This window comes from Hemisphaericaspora subhashii (genome assembly GCF_019202705.1).
Source record: "Hemisphaericaspora subhashii strain CBS 10753 chromosome Unknown scaffold30, whole genome shotgun sequence".
Taxonomy (NCBI): Eukaryota; Fungi; Ascomycota; class Pichiomycetes; order Serinales; family Debaryomycetaceae; genus Hemisphaericaspora; species Hemisphaericaspora subhashii.
In genome coordinates this window covers 60,982-85,556 of record NW_026057382.1, presented here as the reverse complement: position 1 = coordinate 85,556, position 24,575 = coordinate 60,982, and the positions used below count along the sequence as shown (strand labels likewise).

General features: G+C 35.5%; 11 protein-coding genes across 11 annotated transcripts; 3 read left to right on the top strand and 8 right to left on the bottom strand. All coding sequences in view use genetic code 12, as the record gives it.

The window, feature by feature from the left end:
• Positions 1-1,107, bottom strand: SEH1 (Seh1p; the record flags this gene model as incomplete). Its single annotated transcript, XM_049409059.1, has 1 exon — positions 1-1,107. One exon carries the CDS (start codon positions 1,105-1,107, stop codon positions 1-3), a length of 1,107 nt encoding a protein of 368 aa, XP_049261691.1.
• A 391-nt stretch (positions 1,108-1,498) lies between these two features.
• ALG7 (UDP-N-acetylglucosamine--dolichyl-phosphate N-acetylglucosaminephosphotransferase) lies at positions 1,499-3,001 on the top strand (the record flags this gene model as incomplete). The annotated part of the gene is made up of 1 exon (XM_049409058.1): positions 1,499-3,001. One exon carries the CDS (start codon positions 1,499-1,501, stop codon positions 2,999-3,001), a length of 1,503 nt encoding a protein of 500 aa, XP_049261690.1.
• A 208-nt stretch (positions 3,002-3,209) lies between these two features.
• Positions 3,210-5,396, top strand: VRP1 (Vrp1p; the record flags this gene model as incomplete). Its single annotated transcript, XM_049409057.1, has 1 exon — positions 3,210-5,396. One exon carries the CDS (start codon positions 3,210-3,212, stop codon positions 5,394-5,396), a length of 2,187 nt encoding a protein of 728 aa, XP_049261689.1.
• Positions 5,397-5,422: 26 nt separating this feature from the next.
• On the bottom strand, positions 5,423-6,472 carry J8A68_005033 (diphthamide synthase; the record flags this gene model as incomplete). Its single annotated transcript, XM_049409056.1, has 1 exon — positions 5,423-6,472. One exon carries the CDS (start codon positions 6,470-6,472, stop codon positions 5,423-5,425), a length of 1,050 nt encoding a protein of 349 aa, XP_049261688.1.
• A 959-nt stretch (positions 6,473-7,431) lies between these two features.
• Positions 7,432-10,623, bottom strand: GDH2 (glutamate dehydrogenase (NAD(+)); the record flags this gene model as incomplete). The annotated part of the gene is made up of 1 exon (XM_049409055.1): positions 7,432-10,623. The coding sequence occupies one exon, from the start codon at positions 10,621-10,623 to the stop codon at positions 7,432-7,434; it is 3,192 nt and encodes a 1,063-aa protein (XP_049261687.1).
• Positions 10,624-12,594: 1,971 nt separating this feature from the next.
• PRS5 (ribose phosphate diphosphokinase subunit) lies at positions 12,595-13,965 on the bottom strand (the record flags this gene model as incomplete). The annotated part of the gene is made up of 1 exon (XM_049409053.1): positions 12,595-13,965. One exon carries the CDS (start codon positions 13,963-13,965, stop codon positions 12,595-12,597), a length of 1,371 nt encoding a protein of 456 aa, XP_049261686.1.
• Positions 13,966-14,252: 287 nt separating this feature from the next.
• Positions 14,253-15,710, bottom strand: APM4 (Apm4p; the record flags this gene model as incomplete). The annotated part of the gene is made up of 1 exon (XM_049409052.1): positions 14,253-15,710. One exon carries the CDS (start codon positions 15,708-15,710, stop codon positions 14,253-14,255), a length of 1,458 nt encoding a protein of 485 aa, XP_049261685.1.
• Positions 15,711-15,981: 271 nt separating this feature from the next.
• J8A68_005029 (uncharacterized protein) lies at positions 15,982-18,081 on the bottom strand (the record flags this gene model as incomplete). The annotated part of the gene is made up of 1 exon (XM_049409051.1): positions 15,982-18,081. The coding sequence occupies one exon, from the start codon at positions 18,079-18,081 to the stop codon at positions 15,982-15,984; it is 2,100 nt and encodes a 699-aa protein (XP_049261684.1).
• A 1,949-nt stretch (positions 18,082-20,030) lies between these two features.
• On the top strand, positions 20,031-21,053 carry PHO86 (Pho86p; the record flags this gene model as incomplete). Its single annotated transcript, XM_049409050.1, has 1 exon — positions 20,031-21,053. The coding sequence occupies one exon, from the start codon at positions 20,031-20,033 to the stop codon at positions 21,051-21,053; it is 1,023 nt and encodes a 340-aa protein (XP_049261683.1).
• An 85-nt stretch (positions 21,054-21,138) lies between these two features.
• On the bottom strand, positions 21,139-22,416 carry J8A68_005027 (uncharacterized protein; the record flags this gene model as incomplete). The annotated part of the gene is made up of 1 exon (XM_049409049.1): positions 21,139-22,416. The coding sequence occupies one exon, from the start codon at positions 22,414-22,416 to the stop codon at positions 21,139-21,141; it is 1,278 nt and encodes a 425-aa protein (XP_049261682.1).
• Positions 22,417-24,184: 1,768 nt separating this feature from the next.
• Positions 24,185-24,523, bottom strand: J8A68_005026 (uncharacterized protein; the record flags this gene model as incomplete). The annotated part of the gene is made up of 1 exon (XM_049409048.1): positions 24,185-24,523. The coding sequence occupies one exon, from the start codon at positions 24,521-24,523 to the stop codon at positions 24,185-24,187; it is 339 nt and encodes a 112-aa protein (XP_049261681.1).
• Between the last annotated feature and the right edge of the window lie 52 nt (positions 24,524-24,575).

The following is a 24,575-nucleotide window of genomic DNA, read 5'->3' as shown; positions in this document are numbered from 1 at the left end:
CTACTTTGTTTTTATTGGATCTGCCTCTATAGTACGGTTATCTGACCGATTACTTGTATTTATAACACTCATACACTTCCATTCACTCAAATAATTACACTTCCAAAGTCTTAGTTTACCATCATCTCCTGCTGATGAAAGTATAGTCCCCGTCATGTTCCAATTAACTCGCCATACTTCCAGTTTATGATCACTTAATTTGGCCAATGTCTCAATTTTCAAATCTCCCAGTGAAGTTTCTGTAGCTTTAAATATTCTTACAAAACCATCTTTACAACCAGTTGCAATTAAATGGTAATTTCTACCCATTGAGGGAGCCCAACAAACAGATCTAATCAATCCATTATGTTCAGGTAGATTCCCTAGTTTAACATATTTGGAGTCCGAATCCTTACTTCGTTCAAGTTCATGTTCATGTTCATTATCAATATGTGTATCAACATGAGAACTAGCTCCTGAGTAGATCCCTTCTTCATTGATTTTACGATCTTGAGATGAGACTGTAGTACCATATATAAACCCTTGATCCAAAGCCGCAACTATGAATTTTTCTGTTTTAGTAAACTTTGATGGACACCATTCAATAGCAAAACTACTTTGTAAACTCTTTGCTGGCAATTGCAGATTTAATATTGGTATTTCAGTAGTTAAAGCCCAATTACTTAAATCATTAGGTTCCATCGATTCATAAATCCTAAAGATCCCATCAGAACCAACACATCCCAATTTAAAACCAAGATGATTAGGAGCAAACACAACATCATATATTGGTCCATAAGATTCGATTGCCAAAGTTGCCAATTTGGTCCATCTCCTACCAGAACCATGTAATTCATCAGGTTGTTCTTGCCATATTTTTACAGTTCTATCGAATGAACAAGATGCGATTATTTTAGAACTGGAAAATTCAGGATGGGCCCAAGATACTCTGATAATTGATGAATCATGGGCTTTCCACAGATCATTCAATATCCAAGACGATGTAGCTGAATCCAAGTCAAATACTTTAATATGTTGATCGGATGAGACTGTTGCTATGTGTTTACCGTAATAATCATATTTGATGTCGTGGATTAATTCCTCATGACCTGTCAAGAATGGCTTCATTACTTTAATTGGATGTAATTGATTAGTTGTAATTATTTGGTACTGGGAAAATAAAGTGATTGATAGAAAAAAAGACAAAAGATATTTGTGGGTGGGTACGGAAGAAGATGAGCTCAATTTAGTGGAGAATGTTTTTTCTTCTGGTACTAAGTCCCTACTACGGAGGTTTTGAACTGGAATTGGAATTCTCTGGGGCGAGCGTTGGTACGTACAAAATGAACGGACTGTCAAAATTGGGTCGTAATTATTTTTTTTTATTTTCTTACAACGTGTTATTTTTATTTTTTCAGCTTATGTTTTCCTGGAACCAAGTACAGAATAAGGGTCTTCTTCAAAGTTTGTCTGCAACAAGACATCCAAGAGTGACATAGACTTTATAGAAAGACTCACAATGAGAACAATGCTCAATTCCAAATTCTTTCGTGTTGCTGTGTTAATTGCATCAGCAGCAGCAATTACCACCAACAATCCATTAAGGACTCTGGTAGCATTTGGTTGTATTGGTTATGTTGTCACTGTTCTGATCATACCACGACTTTCATCCAGTTTTATGAAGATTGGATTAAAGGGGAAGGATTTATCTAAACCTCCGCCTGTTTCCGAAATACCCGAGACTATGGGATTAGTTGCAGCATTGACATATATGTTTTTAATGTTTGGATTAATTCCATTCATATTCTTCAAATATTTGGTTACTTTCACAGCATTATCAAATGATGAAGTGATTACTAGTAATTATATTCAGCAATATCTTTCATTGGCCAATAATAGATTATTTCCTCATAATAAATTGGCTGAATATTTAAGTGGAATTATTTGTTTACAAAGTACAATTATCTTGGGATTCCTTGATGATTTATTTGATATCAGATGGCGTCATAAATTCTTCATGCCAGCAATTGCTTCTTTGCCATTACTTATTGTTTACTATGTTGATTTCAGTGTGACTTCTGTGGTGATTCCTCAATTTGTATTTGAAATTCCTGGAGGATGTCAATTAATTAATCTCATAAATGATATCATTAGATTGGGTAATCACGTTGTAACTATGGTAACTGGATTATCATTCCGTACTTTACAAACAGACTATGTTGTACCTGATGCTGTTCCTAAATTACTTGATTTAGGTATATTTTATTATGTCTACATGTCAGCAGTCTCGATCTTTTCTCCTAATTCAATTAACATTTTAGCTGGTATCAACGGATTAGAAGTTGGACAATCAATAGTATTAGCTATCATATTCCTTATTAACGATTTTTGTTATCTTTTCACTCCCAATATTGCACAAGCTGCTTATGATTCTCATTTATTCTCCGTGATTTTTATTATTCCTTTCGTTGGCGTTTCATTAGCATTGTTACAAATGAATTGGTATCCTGCCAGAGTGTTTGTTGGTGACACATATTGTTATTTCAGTGGGATGGTATTTGCAGTAGTAGGTATCTTGGGACATTTCTCCAAAACTCTATTGATATTCTTATTACCGCAAATCATCAATTTCGTTTATTCAGTTCCTCAATTATTTCATATCGTTCCTTGTCCAAGACATAGATTACCTAAATTTAATGTTGAATCAGGGTTAATGTCTCCAAGTTTTGGAGAAGTATCAACCAATCCAAACAAATTGCAAATACTAATGCTTACAGTATTAGAATTATTCAAACTAATCAAATTACAAAGAGATCCTAAACAGAATAATAAGATTATTAGATTCTCCAATATGACAATCATTAATCTCTTTTTGGTTTGGTTTGGTCCAATGAAAGAGAACCAATTATGTACATTAATATTAACTTTCCAATTCATAATTGGTATCTTTATGATTGCTGTAAGACATACAATTGGACCATGGCTATTCGGTTATGATAACTTATCATGGGGAGTTAAGTAATGGATGTATAAGTATAAGTGTATATTATATAGATTAATAGAAGTCGTGTACATTGACTCAAATTTCAATCTTTGATTTTTCTTTGTGGGAAAACCCATACCGACTGATCGTAAGTCAAAATCGCAATCCTCTTTTTTTTTTGTTATTCCTATCTACAATAGTATTCACTTTTCAATTAATTTAGTAAGACCTTGATAAGACATTAGCAATGGCCGGTCCTCCACCTCCACCACCGCCTCCAGGTCCTCCACCACCTCCCGGACCACCACCTCCTGGGGCTTTGCAACTGGGTCCACCTCCGGCTATGCCTGCTGGAAGGGATGCATTATTGGGAGACATTAGAAAGGGAATGAAATTGAAGAAAGCAGTCACAGTAGATAAATCTAAACCTTTGATAGAAGGGAAAACGTCAATATCAACGTCAATGCCACCAACCTCCCCAACTCCAATGACTGGTGGTGGCAGCAGCCATGGGTCAGTCAAACCTTCAGGAGCTCCGCAATTAGGTGATATTTTTGCAGGAGGAATGCCAAAATTGAAACATGTAGATAATAGAGCAGGAATAGTTCCTCCTTCTGCTCCAAAGATTCCAATTCCAGGAATGAACAATAATGCACCAGCACCAACGCCACATATTCCAACTTCAAGACCTGCAAAACACGCAGAGCCACCTGTAGTTCCTGGCACAAGACCACCAAAGAGGAATTCAATAGAAATGCCATCTGCACCAGCCCCTCCTCCAGTACCATCATTTGCACCTCCACTTCCCAGCGGACTTCCACCGGGAGCGCCACCAATTCCAACTCAGGCACCTCCGCCACCATCTATTCCTCAGGCAGCACCCAAGATTCCTCCAACTAGACCCGGTAAATCAGGCCATTTGAAGAAGAGTTCTATTAGCTCGATTGAGAATGTATCTCCTACACCACCTGCTGCACCACCAGTTCCATCAATGCCTCCACCACTCCCATCCATGGCTCCACCACTCCCAGGAAATGCTCCACCTCCACCTCCACCACCACCTCCAGCAGCAGCAGCTTTATCAGCCAGTAATTCAAATAAGGGCAGTACTCCTATTCCAGGTTTACCAGCTGGCGGATTACCGTTCTTGGCCCAAATTAATGCAAAGCGAGACGATAAGAATGTGATTGATTCAACCAAGGTTCCACATGCACAACCTCCTGTGTCAAGTCTACCACCTCCAATTCCGGCAGGGGGGCCACCAGCATTGCCAACATCTATTCCACCTCCACCACCAGCATTGCCAGCATCTATTCCACCTCCGCCACCAGTATTGCCAGCTTCAGTTCCACCTCCTCCACCGGCTCCTCCTGTGCTGATTCCTAAAGCATCTGCTCCAACACCACCTCCACCACCACCTCCACCACCACCTCCGGGCCCCCCTCCTCCTTCGACGTCATTAGGAGTGCCAGCCACATCCAAGCCAGGAAGAAGTCCTAGCCCAAGTCCTGCTGCTGGAGGATTACCATTCCTCTCCCAAATCGCCGCCAAGAGAAATGACAAGTTTGTCGTAGATGGAGAAAGTGGTTATTCTACTGTGAATTCCGAAGCATCTACGCCTGCTCCTTCAAAAGAGCCACCTAAACGGAAAACGCCAACCAAGGTTGCTATTCCACACATACCTCAAGTACCTCCAGCACCCCCAACTATCCCCCTGGCACCTCCAGTTGAAGTTCCAGAAAAGAAACATGAAGAAAAGAAGAGATTTGGATTTAATCCGTTCAAACACAAGTCGCATGCTCATGATTCTCCACCCCAGGCGCCACCAGTGCCCCCATCAGTACCAGAAGCTGCTCCATCAATATCAAGTGCACCCCCAGTTGCTCCACCAATCCCAAGTATGGCACCACCAATTCCAAGTGCACCTCCAGCAATGCCACCACAATTCAATCCTCCTCCAGTGCAGAAAGAATCATATTCGCCGCCAGTAGCTCCACCTATTCCACCAGCAGCTCCTCCAGTATTACCTCCCACTGCTCCTCCATCTTTGCCTCCAGCTGCTCCTCCATCTTTGCCTCCAGCTGCCCCATCACCACCAACATCTACGCCAGCTACACTTTCCAACAACGTATATAAGAAAGTGGCACCACCACCTCCACCGCCAGGATCATCTACATATAATGACTTGGATCTGCAACAACACGCTGGTTCATCATTGCGAAAGATTTCTGCTCTGGCATATACGATAAATCCAAGTCTCGGCAGGACAAAAACCGCCACTGCCTCAACGAAGATTGTAATTGAAGATAAAGGAAGGTTTAAATTCTCCAATGCTAACGCATTGCCGAACCCACGTAGGTACGAGAATACGAAGAAGTTATATCCTAGTGGAAGAGGATCGTCTGTGCCATTAGATTTAAGTTTATTTACATAATTGTATATTTTTTGTATATTTTGAATCTATGTATCTATTTCATCCGGGGACCACGTCTGTACGACATTATCGTAGAATGAACAAGTTGCTACAAATTTGGCATCAGGGGACCAATCGGCTCCATAACACATACTCTCATGATCTCGTTTAAAATATCTATCGACAGTGAAATGTGATTGTTCGTCAAGATTAACAATCCTTGCTCCGTCATACATGCAACATACCAATACTCTATCATCACCACTAACCGGACTAGGGATCAATCTCCATACCCCACCACCCAAATTCTCCAGATGGAGTAGTTTAGGTATATATCCTGGCAAAAGACTTGGATTCCCCTTATCCATTACTCTTAAATCAAACACCCTCAATTGATCATCATACGACCCGGTCCATAAAGTATGTGGATTGGTTGTGTTCCAATCCGGACCCGGTGAGAGGATCGACACCACACCTGCATCATGCTGATTTCTTGAAGTTGTCCAAATATGCTCCCCCGATCTCAAATCATGTGCTATTAGTCTAGAATCGTCTCCACCTGTATACACCACATTGCTCAACTCGCCTATTTCTCCAAATGCTCCGGTCCAGCATTCGAGTTCGTGTTGGGTATCTAACCAAAGTGAGATTTCGAATCTGTTAAGGTTGAAGAGTGCACTTGTCCCGTCTGTGAATGTTAATAATACTGATTCTGGATCTGTTGGGGAGAAGAGACAGGATGTGATAAGGATATCGTCGGAGTCGGTGACTTGTTTGTCATTGAGAATTGAGAGTTGGTCATTTTCGAAGTTCCAATATATGACATGACCAATTGAGTCAACTGTGAGAATCTTCGTACTGTCTCTAGGATTGAATTTCACGTCTAGAATTGCTCCTGGTGTTGGGAATGATTGTCTTAATGTGAATTCGTTGTTCTCGTAATGGTAGTAGTTTAATGAACCATGTCTTGTCCCATTATCTTCTAGTTTGTAAGTTCCAATAATAATTTGTGTCGAGTTTTCGGGATGAATGCGTAGGCAACATGGAGGAAGATCTGTCTTAGTGACAGCGAATCTTTTACTATTGGGTATTGACATCTTAAGAGTATTGCTAGCTCTATAACTTCCAACAAATGAAAAGGCTCGTTGCAATAAAGCTCATCTCTTGCGCTCTGAAAAAAGCGGAATAGAATTACCTAATTGGTCCAACAAAAACCGAAGTAAAAAATTTCTTGAATCTTTTCATCTTGAATATTCAGCAATTCCTTGGAGACTAAGAAACACGCAAACAAGATCAAATATGCTGTTGTATAAGCAATGGATGTCGCTTCCACTTAAGGCTCGTTACTATATTGGATTTTCCACAATGATATTTGCCGGTACAGCTGATTATATGTTGTCGAAATATGAAGAAGTTGCATTACCTGAAAAGTCTGAATCACCTGTTGAAAACAAGCCAGCTTCGCAACAAAAACAATAGAAAGGTGATGAATCGAGTGAATGATTTTGCTCATAGAGAATGAGGTAATGTTGGTTATTTATTTTGAAGAAATGTAAATAGAGTCAGTATATTTGAAATATACATTATTACTAGACTACCAGATCTTGTTCGATTCTATGCTAGGAATTTATCTTGAGCAGACTAGAAGCCCACTGTTTCCTGGTAATGATAACACATCAAGGATACATCTCAGTACCGCTCACTTACTTTTTATAAACTTCTCGAGTATCGAGAAAGTTGTATCTTCAACCTCCGCCCAACTATTAGGCAGAAAAGCGTTGGCAAAGTCGACTAAGGCGAAATTGATGAAGGAAGACAGTTTACCAATACGGAGAGAGAGAGTGCAATATTTAATGAGGAAAATATTGAAGTTCAATTGATCGATTTATCTACTATGCAATCTCCATCTCTTAATTTGAAACTAAGTAAGAGTGAGAACCTGTCTTCTATCTAAAGCTCTAACAATAATATAAATACATTTATAAAAACTTGAAATACAAATACTAAATAATTAAATTAAATATAAAACATCTAAACACATTGCAAAGAGTTAAACTTAATATTTAAGTAAACCCAATTTAACAAATTCTTTTCTAAGAGAACTAATAAATTCCAAAAACTTAGCTGGATTAGAGTCAACTCCTCTAGAGTAGACAAACTTGGATGCCAAATAAGTAGCAAAAATAGCTCTTAAATAAGCTTCTGGAACACGAACCAAAACATTTTCAATACCAACTTGTTCCAATAATAATGGTGGCAAAGAATCTAACAAAACAGCATTTCTGAAAGCAACATCATCATCCCAAAGTTCTTTGGAATTAGCCAATTCATCACCAAGCTTATTGATAGCAACAGATAATTCATCAGAAAGAATAGTGAATGGTTTTCCAGTATCTTGATGAAGTTTCCAAAGAGCTTCAAATTCAGATTCAGCATTCTTGACAACAATCTTTTGAACATCCTTAACATAATCCTTATAGAATTGAGGCTTGGCACCAGTTTCTGAGTTAACACACATGTTTTCAAGGAAAGATTTATCATCAAATGCCAATGCGGAAAGAACTTCTAATGAAGAAGAAGTAACACCACCCTTGTTGGTTGAAGCATCCTTGAAAATAACAATGCCACCAGCCTTTTCCAAGATAAGTTTAGCAGATTGAGTAATGAATAAGTTAGCACCTTCAACAAAGTATGGAATAATTGATTTACCAGTCTTTTCATCAATGAAATCATGAACATTGTGAGTATCAATAGCAGCTGGTCTACCACCACATGGTACAAATAAATCAACACCATGAGCACCATATTGTTCCTTTAACTTAGTGTGGAAAGTGTTTCTGAATGCAACACCAGTAGTGACAACTTGTCCATTAGGTAAAGTGACATCCATATCATCAACCAAAACAACATAACCTTGAGGAGATAATTTTGATCTATCATAATGTTCAATCATCTTACGTTCCTTGGCCAATCTGATTAATTCTTCCTTATCCAAACCTTTAGGATCACAGATAACACCAGAACCATCAACAAGACCAACATAGTTTTCACCTCTAGAAAGTAAAATTTCATTAGATCCTAAATCACCATCTGGACCACCAGTTTGGAATTTTCTAATCTTGCTATCATCAATATTCAACTTTTCATAAATCTTATTGACATAAGCACGAACAGATAAAGTAGTCATACCATATTCATCATGAGGAATACCACCCAATTCTGGACTCTTACCAGTTAAGAAAGACTTCCACCATGGAGCACCACGATCACGAGCATGTAAAGTAGCCCAATTGGTATAACCAGCAGTACCTTCATCTGGACCAAGGAATAAAATTTCTGGCTTCTTGTACAAGTCAACGTATGTATCCTTGACACCAGGAATATGTTGTTTCAATAATAAATCAATTAAAGCATCAATATACTTTTCAAAACAAGCTTGTGGACGATCTTGAGCAGAAGAAGTTGGATCTAATAAAATAACACCCTTGGAACCACCTTCTGGAATATCCTTATTCTTACGTTGTTGAGTGTTTGCCAAGTTATAGTTTTCATCAAATAAGTTACGAGCATTGACATTATAAGCATCTTGAGATCTAGATCTAACAATTCTAATACCACCACGAGCAATATCTCTAAATCTAATATGGAAACCTCTGAAATCAGAACCAACAACAAAGAACATACCATATGGACGTTCTGGGTATTCAGATGCAGGCAAGAAGGATGGATCTAATCTGAAGGAAAGGGCAACCTTGGTGGAAGTATAGAAGTTAGTTTTCAAAATAGACTTGTTGAAAGCATACAAGGCTCTTAAAACAATAGCATGATGTTCATTTTGAGAACATTCACGGTTCAATAATTGTTCAAATTCAGCTTCGGAGCCAACTGGAGTGATTTGAGATAATCTTTGGTAACTTAAAGTCTTTTCCATGGAAGATCTAATATAATGGACATCAGCAAATGAACGATATAATTTACGGACAATATCTCTTCTAGTATCAAAAACTTCCTTAATGTAATCTTGAGTATAAGTTTCAGATCTTAATCTTCTCTTTAAACTACCTAAAACTTCAGCATGTTCTTCGGATTTTGATGGATCTAATAAGGAAATCAATTTTGAATATTCTGGACCAAGACGATTCAAGAAATGAGTAACAAAAATAACACCGGATTGAGCATAAATGGCTTCTTGTAATGATAATTCACCTTCAATGAATCTATCGTGGAAATAATTGTGAGGAATACAATATAATAAAGAAGCTTCCTTAATAACTTGATAAATTGACAAATCAACTTGAGATTTTTTCGACTTGGAAGTAACATACATGGAAATAATAGTGACACCATTAGCAAATTGTTCAACATATTTTCTAGTAGTGTGTAGCTTGTAATAGTTAGCTAAATCACTTAAAGCAGAATTATATCTAGCAGAAGTCTTTTGTCTGTAACCAATAACAACTCTGTATTCTTCAGTATCTTCAAGTGGGAAATGTCTAATAACAGGACCGGTAGTCTTAATAACATCACCAATGATTTCCAGGTATAAACTCTTAGTCTTTTCGGAAGCAATCTTCAAAAAGGTAGAATCACCAATCTTATTGATATCAGTTTCATTTGGAGAAACTTCTTCTTGAATATTATATTGATTCTTGTAAACAAAGAATAATCTAACATATTGTTCTTTCAATTCCTTGTTCTTTTGGTAAACACCCAGTAAAATAGCATCTGATTTATAATTCAATGGAGCACTGAAATATTCAGTACGGTGACTCTTATCAGCAGTACAACTTGGATCAATGTATTTATCATCAATGGTAGATTCAAATTGATTTCTTTGATAACGATCAGTATCCACAGTATCAAAAAATACTGCATGATCATCAGATTCACGTTTGTAGCTAATTAAAGGTTGATCACCATCTAAATTGATACTTGAATAAGCTTGAACTTTACAAGAATATAAAGCATGAATATGGGAAGCAATTTCTTGTGGAGAAGATCTAGCGAAAAATACATCATCAATACCTAAACATTCATAAAACCATTTAGTTTCAGATTCAATTAATGATTCAGGAATGAAACCAGTTGAATCCAAATAATCTAAAACTTGATCAAATTGATCTTTCTTACCTTGAAATGGAGAATCAATATAACCATGTTTAAGACTTGCGGCTGATTCATTATCACCAACATTCTTATATATGTTCAAATTTTGAATACCAGATTCAAGAGCAGAAGCAGCAGTCATCTTTTTGTATTATTTAAAAAAAAAGGGGGGGTGGATGGATGCGAAGGGGGGAGTAGTGAAAACTTGGGGGAAGGGTTGATTGAAATAAAAAGAAAAAGAAGAAAATCTAAAAAAAAAGTTAAATTGAAATTTTATGGGAATTTTAATTGATATTTATACCAAAGTGAAAGAAACTGTCTGTCTGAGTTGTTCTCCCTTTTTTTGGGTAATTAAATGACATTAAAACTAAAACGATTCCAGACACTATACTATTTTTTATTTTTCACAAAAGCCCAATAAAAAAAAAAATAAAAAATAAATGGGGAAAACCGAAATGCTTCGGTCTTCATTGTTTTTACAGTTTTTAATGTTCTTTTTACAGGTTTAAGGTTTTGAGAGCTTTATTGTTGAATTTAATCCGTAAGGCAATAGAAAAATTCTTTAATGAGTTTAGTTTATGTGGCATTAAATTGGTTGATCCATAGGAATGTCCGGAATACTTTTACTCCACAATATTCCCTCAAACGAGGCATATGGTGGTCATTTACATATTGATCAGTAATTCAAAGATGACCCAAAATAAAAATTTATTTTTAAATTTTCCAACTCAAATTTATTTTAATAAACAATGACATTAATTGGCCCAACTTGGTAATTAACCTCCGAGACGTCCCACTAAAATTTTATATTTTATTTTTATCTGACAATTATAATAGTTATTTACAATTTCTTGTGGAGTATTAACCTTTCATAGTTGCTGCAGATGCTCTCTTGTAACAATAACGATGTTACATTTTCGTAATTTTCCAAGGTGTGGTGGTGGCACTGATAGGCAAGAAAAAGGTTAAATTGTGGATGTCCTCTGGCGATGCCATCCCATGGAGGGGGGGGTGGGGCGGCAGAAAAAATCGCTATAGGCAACGACAAGCGAAAAAAAAAAAACTCAACAGTCTAGAAAATCCGGGGAAAACTTGCAAAATTTGAGAATCTGTCACGACAGATTCGCAAAGCGAGAAAAAAAAAAGCAATGGAATATTTTTTAGATCCCGAAAAACTGTCCGTATTAAAAAAAGTAGATTCCGTCAAAAGCCGTTCAAGCTTTCAAAGTGTAAAACTAACATGTAAAATTTCAGGAAAGGCCCTTTGCCATCACAAGATCACATCCAGCTTTTTTCATGACTTATTTCATTTATTCAAACGAGGTCATTCAATTACGAAGTAGTAATCTCGAAAACTCGCATAGCTAATATTTTCTCCTTTAAAAATAGGTATGAAGTTGATGAAATCCCAGCCACTTCGCCTTGCTGATTCAGTTTCTTAATTTGTAACGAAATGTTGCGCCTTAATTATTTTACAAGTTAGGTTTTATTTTTTTACAGGTTAAGTTCGAAATGCCCTCGTTTACTGCCAAAAAAAATGGTTATTTTTAGAAAATGCCGCTAAAGAGTTCCTTTTAAGAAAGGTTTTATATTCAAGTCTAGAATTTTTAAATTGGCACAACAACGGTGGTGGGGAGTAAAAAAGGAGGGGGAGAAACGTACCAACTAAACTTTAGTTCGTGGAGTAAATAATAAATCCGGATATGCGGACAGTATTGAAAAGTTTTTCACTTTCATCGTTTTCCATTGCTTACTTCGTTTTCCCAACCCTTTTTCTGTCTGTTTTGAATTGTCTGTCTGTTCTGTCTGATTCTTTAAGTTGCTCTCTGTATGTTTAAATACACGGGGACTCGTGTTTATTTTCTTGAAACGCAACACACATATAAATTATTGTAACCCCGGAGTTCGGAGTAAACTCCCGTTTGGCAACAAAAACTCCGAAACAAATTAGAATATCAGATCTACTCGGACCAGATCTGGCCATCTTGGTTTACGAAGTCCTCCCTCTCAATGTGTCTATGACTCAGACTAAGGTATCGATTGGACCAACCGACAGAATGATGAATATATACAACCAAATTTATTTCTATAAAAAAGTATAATTTATACGCTTCTACCATCCATGATCAAACAACATACTTACACTCTCGCCATTATTAATTCTTCTAATAGCTTCAGCAAAGATTCTACTCACATCCAACACTTCAAATTTATCTTCACCAAACACATCAGCTGTATCACTTTGAGGTACGGAATTGGTAGTGATGACTTTATCAATTGCACTCTTATTGATACGATTAACAGCATCACCACTGAAAATACCATGAGTAACTAAAGCATAAACATATTTTGCACCTTGATCTTTTAATAATTTGGCAGCTCTAGTTATCGTATATGATGTATCCACTAAATCATCAATAAGAATACAAGCTTTATCTTTAACATCTCCAACTAACATAGTAGTCGCTACCATTGTAGTCGTACCAAGTGATTGAGAAATTCCCATGGCTGCGGCTGCACCACCAGCTACTGAACCAGCTGCTGCTGCTCCTGCTGATCCAGCACTTGTCAGAGGAGGATTCTTAGCAACTTTCGCACGACGCTCTTTATGAATCAACGCAAACGGACATCCAATAGCATCCGCAACTGCAGTTGCTCTCTTAGCACCACCACTATCAGGACTAACGATAACACATTCCAAATAATTTGGAATATATTGAGTAATATAATGTTGTAATAATGGACGCAGGTATAAATTATCAACTGGGATATTAAAAAATCCTTGGAATTGAGGATCATGTAAATCCATAGTTATCATTCTATCAGCACCCGCGGTAGTCAATAAATTGGCAATCAAAGTACCATTGGGTGATATCCATTGTTTATATCCACTTTCGTTACGACCTTGTGCATCTACTTGACTAAACATATTGCTTAAACTGGCTGCTGGGTTGGTACTTATAGATTTGGCAGTATATGTCGATTTAATAGGTATTGGACTCTTAACACCAGGATTGGAACTCTTGGGGGTGTTGGAACCAGTATTCACCTGTGGCATCCCTAATTGAAACTTCTTCTCTTCTCTTCCAGATAATGGTCTCGGTGTGCCTGGTGCACTTTCAAAAGTATAAGTATCCTTTTTGGTACTTACTTTTGGAGCTCCTGTTAAATTAGCTAAATGAGGAACATCAGGTTGTCTAGAATATGGAAACAATGGTAAGACAGCTGTTACTCTTTTGGCACTAGCGGTCTTACATGCAGCAATCATGATTAATAATTCAATGAAATTGTCATTAACATGTCCACAACCAGATTGAATAATGAATACATCTTTTTCTCGAACTGAATCTTTGATTTCTATTGAGGTTTCTCCATTGGAGAATTTACGAGATATGACTTCGACTGGGGCGATTGTTAGGTTTCTGCAAATTGCACGGGTAAGATTTGGATGCAGTGATCCTGCTAATACTACTAAGTCACGCATTCTTGTGTGTCTTCTATCCTTGAGTTTAGGGTGGTTTGTGACTCAAAGAATATAAAATAAATTGTGTTGTGATTTTTTCTCGATGAGTTTCACTTTTTTTTTTCTTTTTGGCTTTCGTCTCCAGCGTCTCTCCACGTTTTCTTTGTGTGAGTTGATGATAGCCCCAGATTAGAGATATGAAGACTACGAAGATTCTCTTTACAATACTTAAGCTGAATAGAAGGAGTCAAGCATTTTAAACGATATCCACTTCCTTATGTCTATATCTATTGGTTATACAAATACTATTAATATCTAATCTCATATGAACCAGCTTGAGATGAATATTTCACCCATTTAACAGTTCTATATTTATCATTCTCCAACACTCTCAAAAACCTTACAGTTAAACCAGAACAACTCACCATATCCAACTTAAAATCTAATGTCATTGGGGGCCTATTCCAATACAACAACAACAGATCAGAATTCACATCCCCGGGTCTACCTGTTGCTGCTTTATCACTCTCTCTAAGTTCAACTTCCACCGTGAGCACATGTTCCTGATTTCCAAAGAATTTGTTAAAATTCCAATGAATTTCATTCTCTTCAGGGTGATATTTCGCCTTTCCACCAGTAATATTCAGGACATATGTCGAACTAACTCCTCTTGGGGTTGGAATCCTCAATAACACATTGGTAGCAGGGATTTTTACCGGATAGAACGATTTCATTCTGATCTTATACATGATTCTTGTCTTATCAATGGGTTGGATTTGTGGATAGACTCGGAAGGGGATATTCACATTCAGATGACAATTATAGGTCATTAATTGGAATTCACCATCTGGCGGGATGAATTGAATAATACGTTCAGTTTCAAACATGTTTAATTCAACACACTGATGAAACTTCGAATCTTCTAAAACAACTGTCCCATCACGATTGTTTCGATTAGTTGTGGTGTTGTTGCCATTGTTGATTTGGGGGTTAATTAGGACGGTGTTTTCATTAAAACCGAATCGACATACTGGCATGCCTGAAAGATGGGTTTTCATTTGGACTGATCCATCGACATAACTTCGAAGAATATCAGATTGGGAATTCATTAGAATATTAATCTTTTCAGTAACATTAAGGAAGATTTCATTGCGTCGATATTTGATACCTGGTGCTCTCCAGGTGATATTACTAGTAGTTAAATCTCTAGTGTCTCTGACTGGAGATGATACACCTGGAGTGGTTTCTCGTTTCTTGGTTGATTGTTTTCGAATCAATTTAAATATATTATCACTAGCACTTGTATCATTAAAACAAGTTATGAAATTTTTTAAATAACTTAAATCCAAATTTGTAGGATATCCAAATTCACACAGTTCATTTATAATCTCATAAACCAAATTGAAATTATTTGTAATCAATTCATCATTCAATTCTTTTGCCAGTTGTAATTTCTTTTCATTATTGGATAATACAACCTTCAAGAATCCTTCTAATTTATATAAATATTCCAAAATTGTAGCACAATCTTGATTAGATCTAGTCACGGCACATATCCAAACATTCCCAGATTTGATATATATGAAAGATGTTGATCCAAGGGTAAGAACAGGTGATTTGCTACTGATACTTGTATCTCGTGATTGTTGGGCAGTTATGACTTGGATTCGGAATACATCGGCAATGGCCCTTTTGATATCGTCTTTGTATAATTTGGAAATGAGAACATCTCCCTTAGCGTCATATAAGAAAAGAGCACTTATCATTTCTTTGGATAGCGATAGTCTGTAGTGTTTATTGATAAGATGAAATGGACTTGAACTGTGGTTGGGTCGGCGAAGTTGATATTTTCGTTCTACCGTGCGAAATTTGTCGAAGCAATTTTTCTTTCGTACTGAGACCGCGTTACCAGTTGGACTCTTCTGCAACCAGATCTGACGAACGATCCCAAGAGATCCTAGTAGCTTTTGCCAATATCCTGCATTGTATATAGATCCAGAGAGCCTACTTATATATTAACTTCTATAAAAGCACTACTTATAATCCACTCATGTTCTTTTTATCATGTTGACTCTTTCGATTATGATTGGCTTTACTTGCCTTATTCTTCTCATTCCTGGCATTAGAACGTTTAGATGCCTCTTTTGACTTGGGTGGTTTCTTCTCACCTTCATTTCCAAACTGCTTGTTGCTATCTTTAGGTTCTTTCTTAGAGTTTTGTTTCTTTTCACTCTTATCAACTTCATCATTATCAACCTTTTGCTGTGTTTTCTTCTGTGGTTGTTGTTGCTGTACTTGGTTTTGCTCCTGCTGCTGGACATTCTTACGAGCACGTCTATTCGGATTTCCACCACCATAAAAGAAATCCTCTTCCAATATCTTAAACCTCCTCGGCGATTTAATCAACATCCTCAACCATCCTTCAATCTGCTCATCAGACCAACTAGTACTCTTCTTAAGTGCCTGTCTCCCACTCGATTTCCTAGCAGATTTCTCAAATGACCCAGTACCTTGAGTCTTAAAAATCCCAAACAAATACCGTTCTCTCTCATCAATCCCTTCCCCAATTCCACTCCTACTACTACTACCACTACCGCTATCATCATCCTCGAGAACACGCATCTTAGCCCCAGCCTTCCCCTTCCTAGCTTCACTATCATCATTGACTCCGCTTGCCACTCCTTTCATCTTCTCCTGATCATCATAGGTATCATCAGGCTCATCCTCATCACTCTCATACATTAATCTCAATGCAGCATTAAGGGTCTTCTTCTTAAGCTCTTCACTAGTGGGGTCGAGTTGTTTAGAGTGGGATTGCTTTCCAAATATGACTGTCGTGCCGGAGAAATCACCTTTTGAAATCTCGTCATCGTCATAAATTGACCGTTTTGGCGCGATTGGTTGTTTTGATTTCGATTTGATGGTGATTTGAGGATTGGATTTTGGTTTGGGTTTGGATTTAGGTGGTTTGGGAAGACGTTCGGGGATGGTGGAGATAATGTCTGGGTTTTCTAATAACATGTTAGTGACGTGTTCCACGTCTCCGTTGTTTTGTTTGAGGATGGTTTTAGCTTGAGAGTCAGTCATTTGGGGAAAGAGGTCGATCAATAGTGAGATTCCTTCTATGTTTTGTTCAAATCCATCATCATCATCATCCTCATATTCTTCTTCTTCGTCGTCTTCGTCATTGAAGTTTACATTTCTTAAAAATGGTAATCTCTCTTCTAAATTGGGGATTAATTCCTTGTATGCCTCCGATATGATAATTGAACTGAATAATGGCGATGCTTGTAATGCTTGGAGTGAGGAAATACCCAATTCCATTGTCAATGCTGCCAATTTAGCAGTAGACAATGAAATGACAGATATGATCATGACTTGTTTTATAACATCCGCAAAAACACCCTTACCTCCAACATAATGCTTTTCCAATATTTCTATCCATTTCAGATCTACGAAACTCTCAGCAAATGCCAACGACGACTGGCCGGATTTATTTCCCTGTTTCCTGCGGGTGACTGCATTGGCAGACCCGATAGATACAGTTGTTTTGACCGATGCAGTATGTTGTCCTAACAAAGTAGATAAACATTCCAAATCATCTTGGCTTAACTTCCCATTAATAATCAAAGTCTCAAGATGCTTTTGAACCGATCCAATGGTGGAAATATTTCCTGATTTTTTATTATCATTAAATTTCGATTTATATGTCCCATCCACTAATCCTCTAACAGTATTAATGTTAGTCTTACCATATATTCTAACAAAATGCCATATTGCCTCTCCGGTTAAATTCAATTTAACAAAACTATAATTCTTAATTAATTGAAAAACATAAACCCGAAGAATGGTTGTATTTTGTTTAATATCAGGATTTATTGCACCTAATGAAAATATCTTCGTTTCTTCCTCACATGTCTCACTAAGGAATACTTTAAGAAATAATTGAAGTTGTTGTTGCGATTTAACTGAGAGTTTGGCAGAATTGGGATCTAATAAATATTCAATAAGTTTGATATATGCTTCAAGTAAATGAACCCATATTACTGGATCTTTATCAATTAAAGAGGAACGTAATTTGAAGGGTGGGTAATGTGGGATTGGAATGTATATACTCCCTTCTTCTGTAGTCTCCATTGGGTAGTCTTAAGTTTTTGACAACAGCAAGAAGAAAGTGAATGAATGATCTCCAAACTCATCGGAAATTTTTGTTCCTTAAATGTCAAGTATATCAAATGGTAGCGCGGTTTGTTTATAAATATAGATTGATTAGTCATTGCCTCTAGAGGATTTTCAAATATGATGAGCGTGTTTTTCTTCAGGCATAGAAGAAAACAAGTCGTAGAGAATGGTATTGTTTGACTTTCTTATCAAAAGACTTATTTACTTTCCAAAATTGTTTTCTTCAAGGAATATGCAAAATCGTACACATCAAGTTTGTTTTAACGCATGGTAGATCGTAAGACACTTATCAAATACAAAAGAATATCCTACGTCAGAGAAGCTTACTCTTGTATTCGGGAGAGTATTGCCTTTTATTTACAAATAATATAAGAAAATGGAAGTGTATTCAAACTAAAACTCTAGAACTACGCAACAAGAATAATTTTTGCAGCAATTTTACAAATTTAAAAGAATTCAAACAAGTAACAACAACCCTTAAAAAAACAGTCAAGAAGACAGAACAAACAATACGGTAGAATTCCACTACCCAACCAGATCTCTGTGTAACATTGACAACTTTTAAATCCATCAGATGATAATTCATTTTTGTGTATCAAAATTTTCCCAAAAAAACTCAAAATTGCCACGATGAGTCATATAAACCCACATCAAACTCCAGCTGTTAAAGCGCCGTGGCGCAGTGGAAGCGCGCAGGGCTCATAACCCTGATGTCCTCGGATCGAAACCGAGCGGCGCTATTCTTTTTGTTATCGATTACCTGATCATATTAAATTATTTATCTGGATGTTAATTTTAAATTTTTGGAGTTTGTAATGAGTGGGAACAGAGGTCTATCAAAACATTTTTTGATGGGAGCGAAAAATTTCATTCGCGATTTTTTTTTGGGTGCGAACCAAAAATGTTCCCGTAGTGTGAGTCTAAAACCTGTCTCATATATTATAATACGAGCTGGGAACAACAATAAAGCAAGAAGTGGTTAATGATTTGAAGTAAATTCACATATTACTATTTAAATGTTTTATCAATGGTTTTCTTCCAGCTTGGTGGCATAGAGAATTAGGAATATCAGTTCTCCAGTATTTTTTATTCCAAAATGAGACGTCTTTTTAAAGTGTCACTGTGGGGTACTCGAATTTACTTGTCATATTGCAACTATTTTCCAAGAAGAAGTGAGACAAACTGTGTCTGTTTATATGGACAAAATAAGATGACATCGCACATCCTGACATGAATTTACTGGTCTTCGTCAGTTTTGCAACCATTGTCCAATTAAGTCAAATCGGTAGCGCGGATATTTTTTCTGTGTGACAATTAATTCGGAAGATATCCGTACGACTCTTACATGGAATCGACACGTTCCCTGATCATACCAATCACATCTCCCCCCTTGTCGTCTATTGGAATAAGTGTGATCCACCATATATTGCTGATATTGGTGATTGCTTTTATCCAATTAGTAACCTAACGTCTTGCAACTCAACATTACATTTTCGATGAAAATTTTTGTATGCAATGGGGTGTATCATGGGGCAGCCAGTTGAAAAGCTTTTCAACTAGTCGTCAAAAAGACCAGTTATCTCGATCCTCCAGAGAAAGCGTAGAATATTCTAGAAGTTTTGAATATTATATGTATTTTATTTGAGGTGTGTTTGAGATGTTCTTCGTATCAAATCACTTTAAACTAATTTTTCGCAATTTTGATTAAATTAGGTAATGCCCCACGTGCCAATAAAATAAATCAAAAACAGATTTTTTTCAGTAAGCCAAGATTATATCTTCGCTGGATCGATTAAATTTATTTATATTTAATATTTCATCTCTTCTTTCTTCAATATTTTTCATTTAATTTATTTCCCTTTCTTCTTCTTTCTAATAACTAATAACTAACAACTAACTTCAAGATGAAACAAGAATATACTGCTGATCAAAAAGAATTATGTAAATCTCCATTAACCCCAGATTTATCGAAAGCTGCTCGTCGATTACATGCCAATAAATATAAACAATTACAAGCAACATTAAATAGATTTGTAATTTGGCATCCGATTGCAATCATAATTTATACTACTGTTATTCCATCAATTCTTGTTTATAAATTATGGGAATTTGTTGAAGTTTCTGATTCATTATTAGAATTTGTGTTTTTATTAATGAAAAACCCGAGAGATTTTATATTTAATGTTGTATCTGGTTTCCCTATGATTGCTGGTATTTTTGGTATTTTTGGATTTTTTACATTTATGATGGGTGATGATATGGGATCAATTCAAAATAAAATGATTCTTGGTGATTATAATGATAGTTTATTTGGATTTGATTATAGAAAATTTATGAATTTAGATATTCATACTAAAGATAAAGAAGATAAAGAATTTTTAAAAAATGGTTTAAATACTCAAATTATTGAATATTATGATGTACCAATTGCTATTTGTACTTTAGTTGCTGATGAAAAACAATCAACTCCAGAAAATTTTATTGTTAAGATTACTGGGTTGACAGTATTGAAAAAATATGAAATGGTTGATTTTGATTCTTTATTACTTGAATGGGCAGTATTAAGATCTCATGAATTATATGATGAATATGCTAAGAATAAAAAGAAGGTTGAAAATGGTACAATTTTAATCTTGATTGAAGCTTATTCATTTGATAAACAATTACTAAAAACATTATCAAAGAATAATTTCGGTGTAATGGACAAGACTTATGAATTAAATCCATTTACACCAGTTTTAAGTAGTGGAAAGGAAAAACTTCATCAATTCTTAAGTATATCAAGAGATACTTTTGGATTATTATTAACCACTAATAAAGAAGATAAGAAAGTTATGGATAACATTAAAGATCAATTCTTAAATAAAGAAGAAGAATTGATTGTTGAACATGAAAATTTACCTGAAGGTATTAGAAAGAGGACATAGTCAATTATTACACGTTACTTGATTTGTTGTTATTATTTACTTTTGTAATTTATTAGTACATATTACATATTATTATAAACATTGACTAATCTAATAATCCAATAGTTTTTGCCTTTTTCTTTTGTTTTTGAATTCTAATTATAATCCAAGCAAACCAACTCAAAGTTATGAAGATTGTAAAATACGTAGTATATTTGATAGTTTTAATAAATCTATTAAACCATCTTCTAACAAATGTAGCATCTGGATCACCATATTTCTCTAACCTATATTGTCTATCTCTTTCTTTAATTCTCTTTTCAGCATTCTTTAATCTTTTAAGTGATTTTCTCTTTTGACTATTTAATTTCTTATTAAGTTTTCGATTATGATTTTGTTTTTCTTGTTTAATGGCATTTGCAGCTTCTGATACTTCACTATCATATTCATTTTGATCATGAATTAATTGAGTTAATTCTTCAATTGATTCAACATATTCATCACCATTTGGTTTATATAATCCAAATATTCTATTTTCTAAAATATCAACATTTTCATATAATTGACCAGTTTCAGCTGATAATCCTAAATATTTCACTTTTGGTAATTTAACATCAGTTAATGTAACACAATTCATCCATTCTTCATGTCTACCAAAATAATTAAAATCAATTGATAAATAACCATTCTTAATATAAACAATTCTCATCTTGGTTTCTCCAGCAGGAGGATTTAAGATATTTTTAGCAACACAACCAGCTAATCTAGTTTCATATCCATCTGTTCCTTTATTATATTGTTTCTTACCATCACCCAACATTAAATTAACAAAGGGGAAACTACCTCTTTTCCCATTCTTATAAGTATCCAACATAATCCCCAATCCTTTGAAACCATTCTGAACACCAAATACATCACCAATGTCACTTGGTTTATCTAAAAACCAAACAGCCATTCCATCACCAATTAAACTAGTTTTCCTATTTTCAATATGAAAAGTTAATTCCATTTCAAATGATTCTGCTTCAATTGGTTTTTGGGAAAACATGTTACTAGCTAAATGAGGTTGAAGTGAAGTTAATCTAATATATTCATTATTTTTAACTACTGTACTCCCCTTTAAATCCCAATTTTTGACATGGAAATGGGAATCATCAAGATATGGTCTAGATAATCTTTGATTGGTTAATTCTTTCTTTTTAACTGTAACAATATGAGATTCTTTATTTTGTAATAATGAATTGATTTCTTCTGGTGAATATGTTGATGATGATGAAAAATCAAAGAAATTGGATGTATAGATCACATAGATAAGTCCTATTGTTAATAATGCAAACAAAAATTGTAAAGGTCGAGATCTTTTAACTCGAAAAACAAATGACATGACAGCTGGTGGTAGGTTCTTTTAGCAGTTAGTTTGTGTAGTTAGCAGCAGCAATAGGTGGATAGACACTTATGAAAATGACAAGGAAAAACAAGAAAAAGAAGACAACTAATTAATATGAAAATTGATGTTCTGTTTCTAATTGAAATGTTGTAAGAGGGATCGTGGTACTTATAAGGTTTGGATCCAAACACAACACAAATGAAATGTAAGTGAAATAAATTTCTAAAAAAAAACCTTAAAATTCAATCAATACGATCTTTCTATCTATGATCTCATTCANAAATAAATTTCTAAAAAAAAACCTTAAAATTCAATCAATACGATCTTTCTATCTATGATCTCATTCAATCAAGTGACGTTATTCACTTTAATAATAATAATAGTAAGAAATTAAGAAATTAAATTATTTTTCTGTGACCTCATAACCACCACTACTAACTCTCACTAAAAATTATTGAGCCCTTTGTTGCCAATTTTATACACAAATCTCAATTNGAAATTAAATTATTTTTCTGTGACCTCATAACCACCACTACTAACTCTCACTAAAAATTATTGAGCCCTTTGTTGCCAATTTTATACACAAATCTCAATTTACGCCCAATTTCTTTTTTTTGCTTAATGAGATTACGATGATGACGATGATGTCGATGATCCGTCATATTACCACACGTGCAATTTATTAATTAAAATCACACGAGGGTTAATTAATTAAAATTAATTAACTTATTGTGTTAAGTTCCTACAACTACAAGAGAACAGCACACTACACCATCATCAAAGGAGTCAAGGTGTACATCATGCATGTAATTCATTAAATCTCCGTCTTCCTTTAATTGAAACGTGGCAAGATGGTGGTTAATGGTTTTTAATTTTTCTTGGGGGACTGAGCGGGGGATGGGGGCGGCCAAGGGCACAAGAATTTTCTTTTTTCGGTTCTATTTCTCCTACGAGCCCCGTACTAAAAATAACTATAATTTGTTCCACAGACTACTTCGGCGCACCACCGCCTAAACTTTCTCTTTCTTACCACCGCCCCATTGGTTGATTGATTTTGCAACTCCCAAGGTTCTGTTGCAAAATGCACCAGCAATTTATCATAACCCTTCAAGGAACATCTTCAGAGTTGTATTTATGGGGTAAAAGGTCATTTATTTTGTCTGGTTGCAGATCTTCAGACATGTTGTGGCTTATGGAGAGCACATTTTTGCGCAACGGGTCAATCAGTTGATCTCTCTCCAACATAAATGATACTCTTCCTGAATATAGAACGACTCATAAGCCTGCTTGGTCATGTTCGGCAAGTTTAGCGGAATACTGGCTTAAAGCGGGTTGGATACGATAGCGATTTTGAGCTCTAATGCGATAAAACTAGATTTTCTTTATTCTGATTTTATTACATTTTTACTACTCTAGCAACCTTCCACTGACATCAAGAGAGATGTGGCATCGCAAAGCTTCTGATAAGCAAGACTATTTCTACATGAAAATTTAGAGGTTGACAACGGAAAGGTTATTTAAAGCCCATAAGAATATGGGATGAATGGTTCTCCATATCTTTGGGAATTTTTCAAAACCAATCCCAGGTGTGTTGCCATATCCCAATTCTTGTCTTCGGTCCAAGAGGCGGGCCACTCCATTCAAAAGTAATGACGTCCAGATATTGTATTAATAAACTCATTAAAATTAAAAAAATAACATATGTACAAAAATGAAGTAGACAAGTCCTTATCCTTTATATATATACACTAGTCCACTCTATTACTTACTTCCCAAACACAACATGTTTAAAAGCAGTAAATATATTCTCCTTACTTTCTCCATTAATTTCTGCCATAATCTTCTTATAATATTCAGGATTACCCTTAGGTGTCAATAATTTATCACTTATTTTATAATAATCACGATATTTATTCTTTGCAATCCGACTTATGGCAAGATATTGTTCATTTAATTCTTGTTCACTCAAAGATGTGATGAATTCTTTATCATTGAATCTTTTGATTTGTGAATCTTTGAAAGAAGCATAATGTTTGAGTCTATCTTTTGGTATGGATTCTAATGTGGTGAGAATCTTCTTCTGTATAGCTGATTTGGCACTCATGTTTGGATTGTTTGGTTTAGATGGTTGATGATGATGATGATGATGTATACTG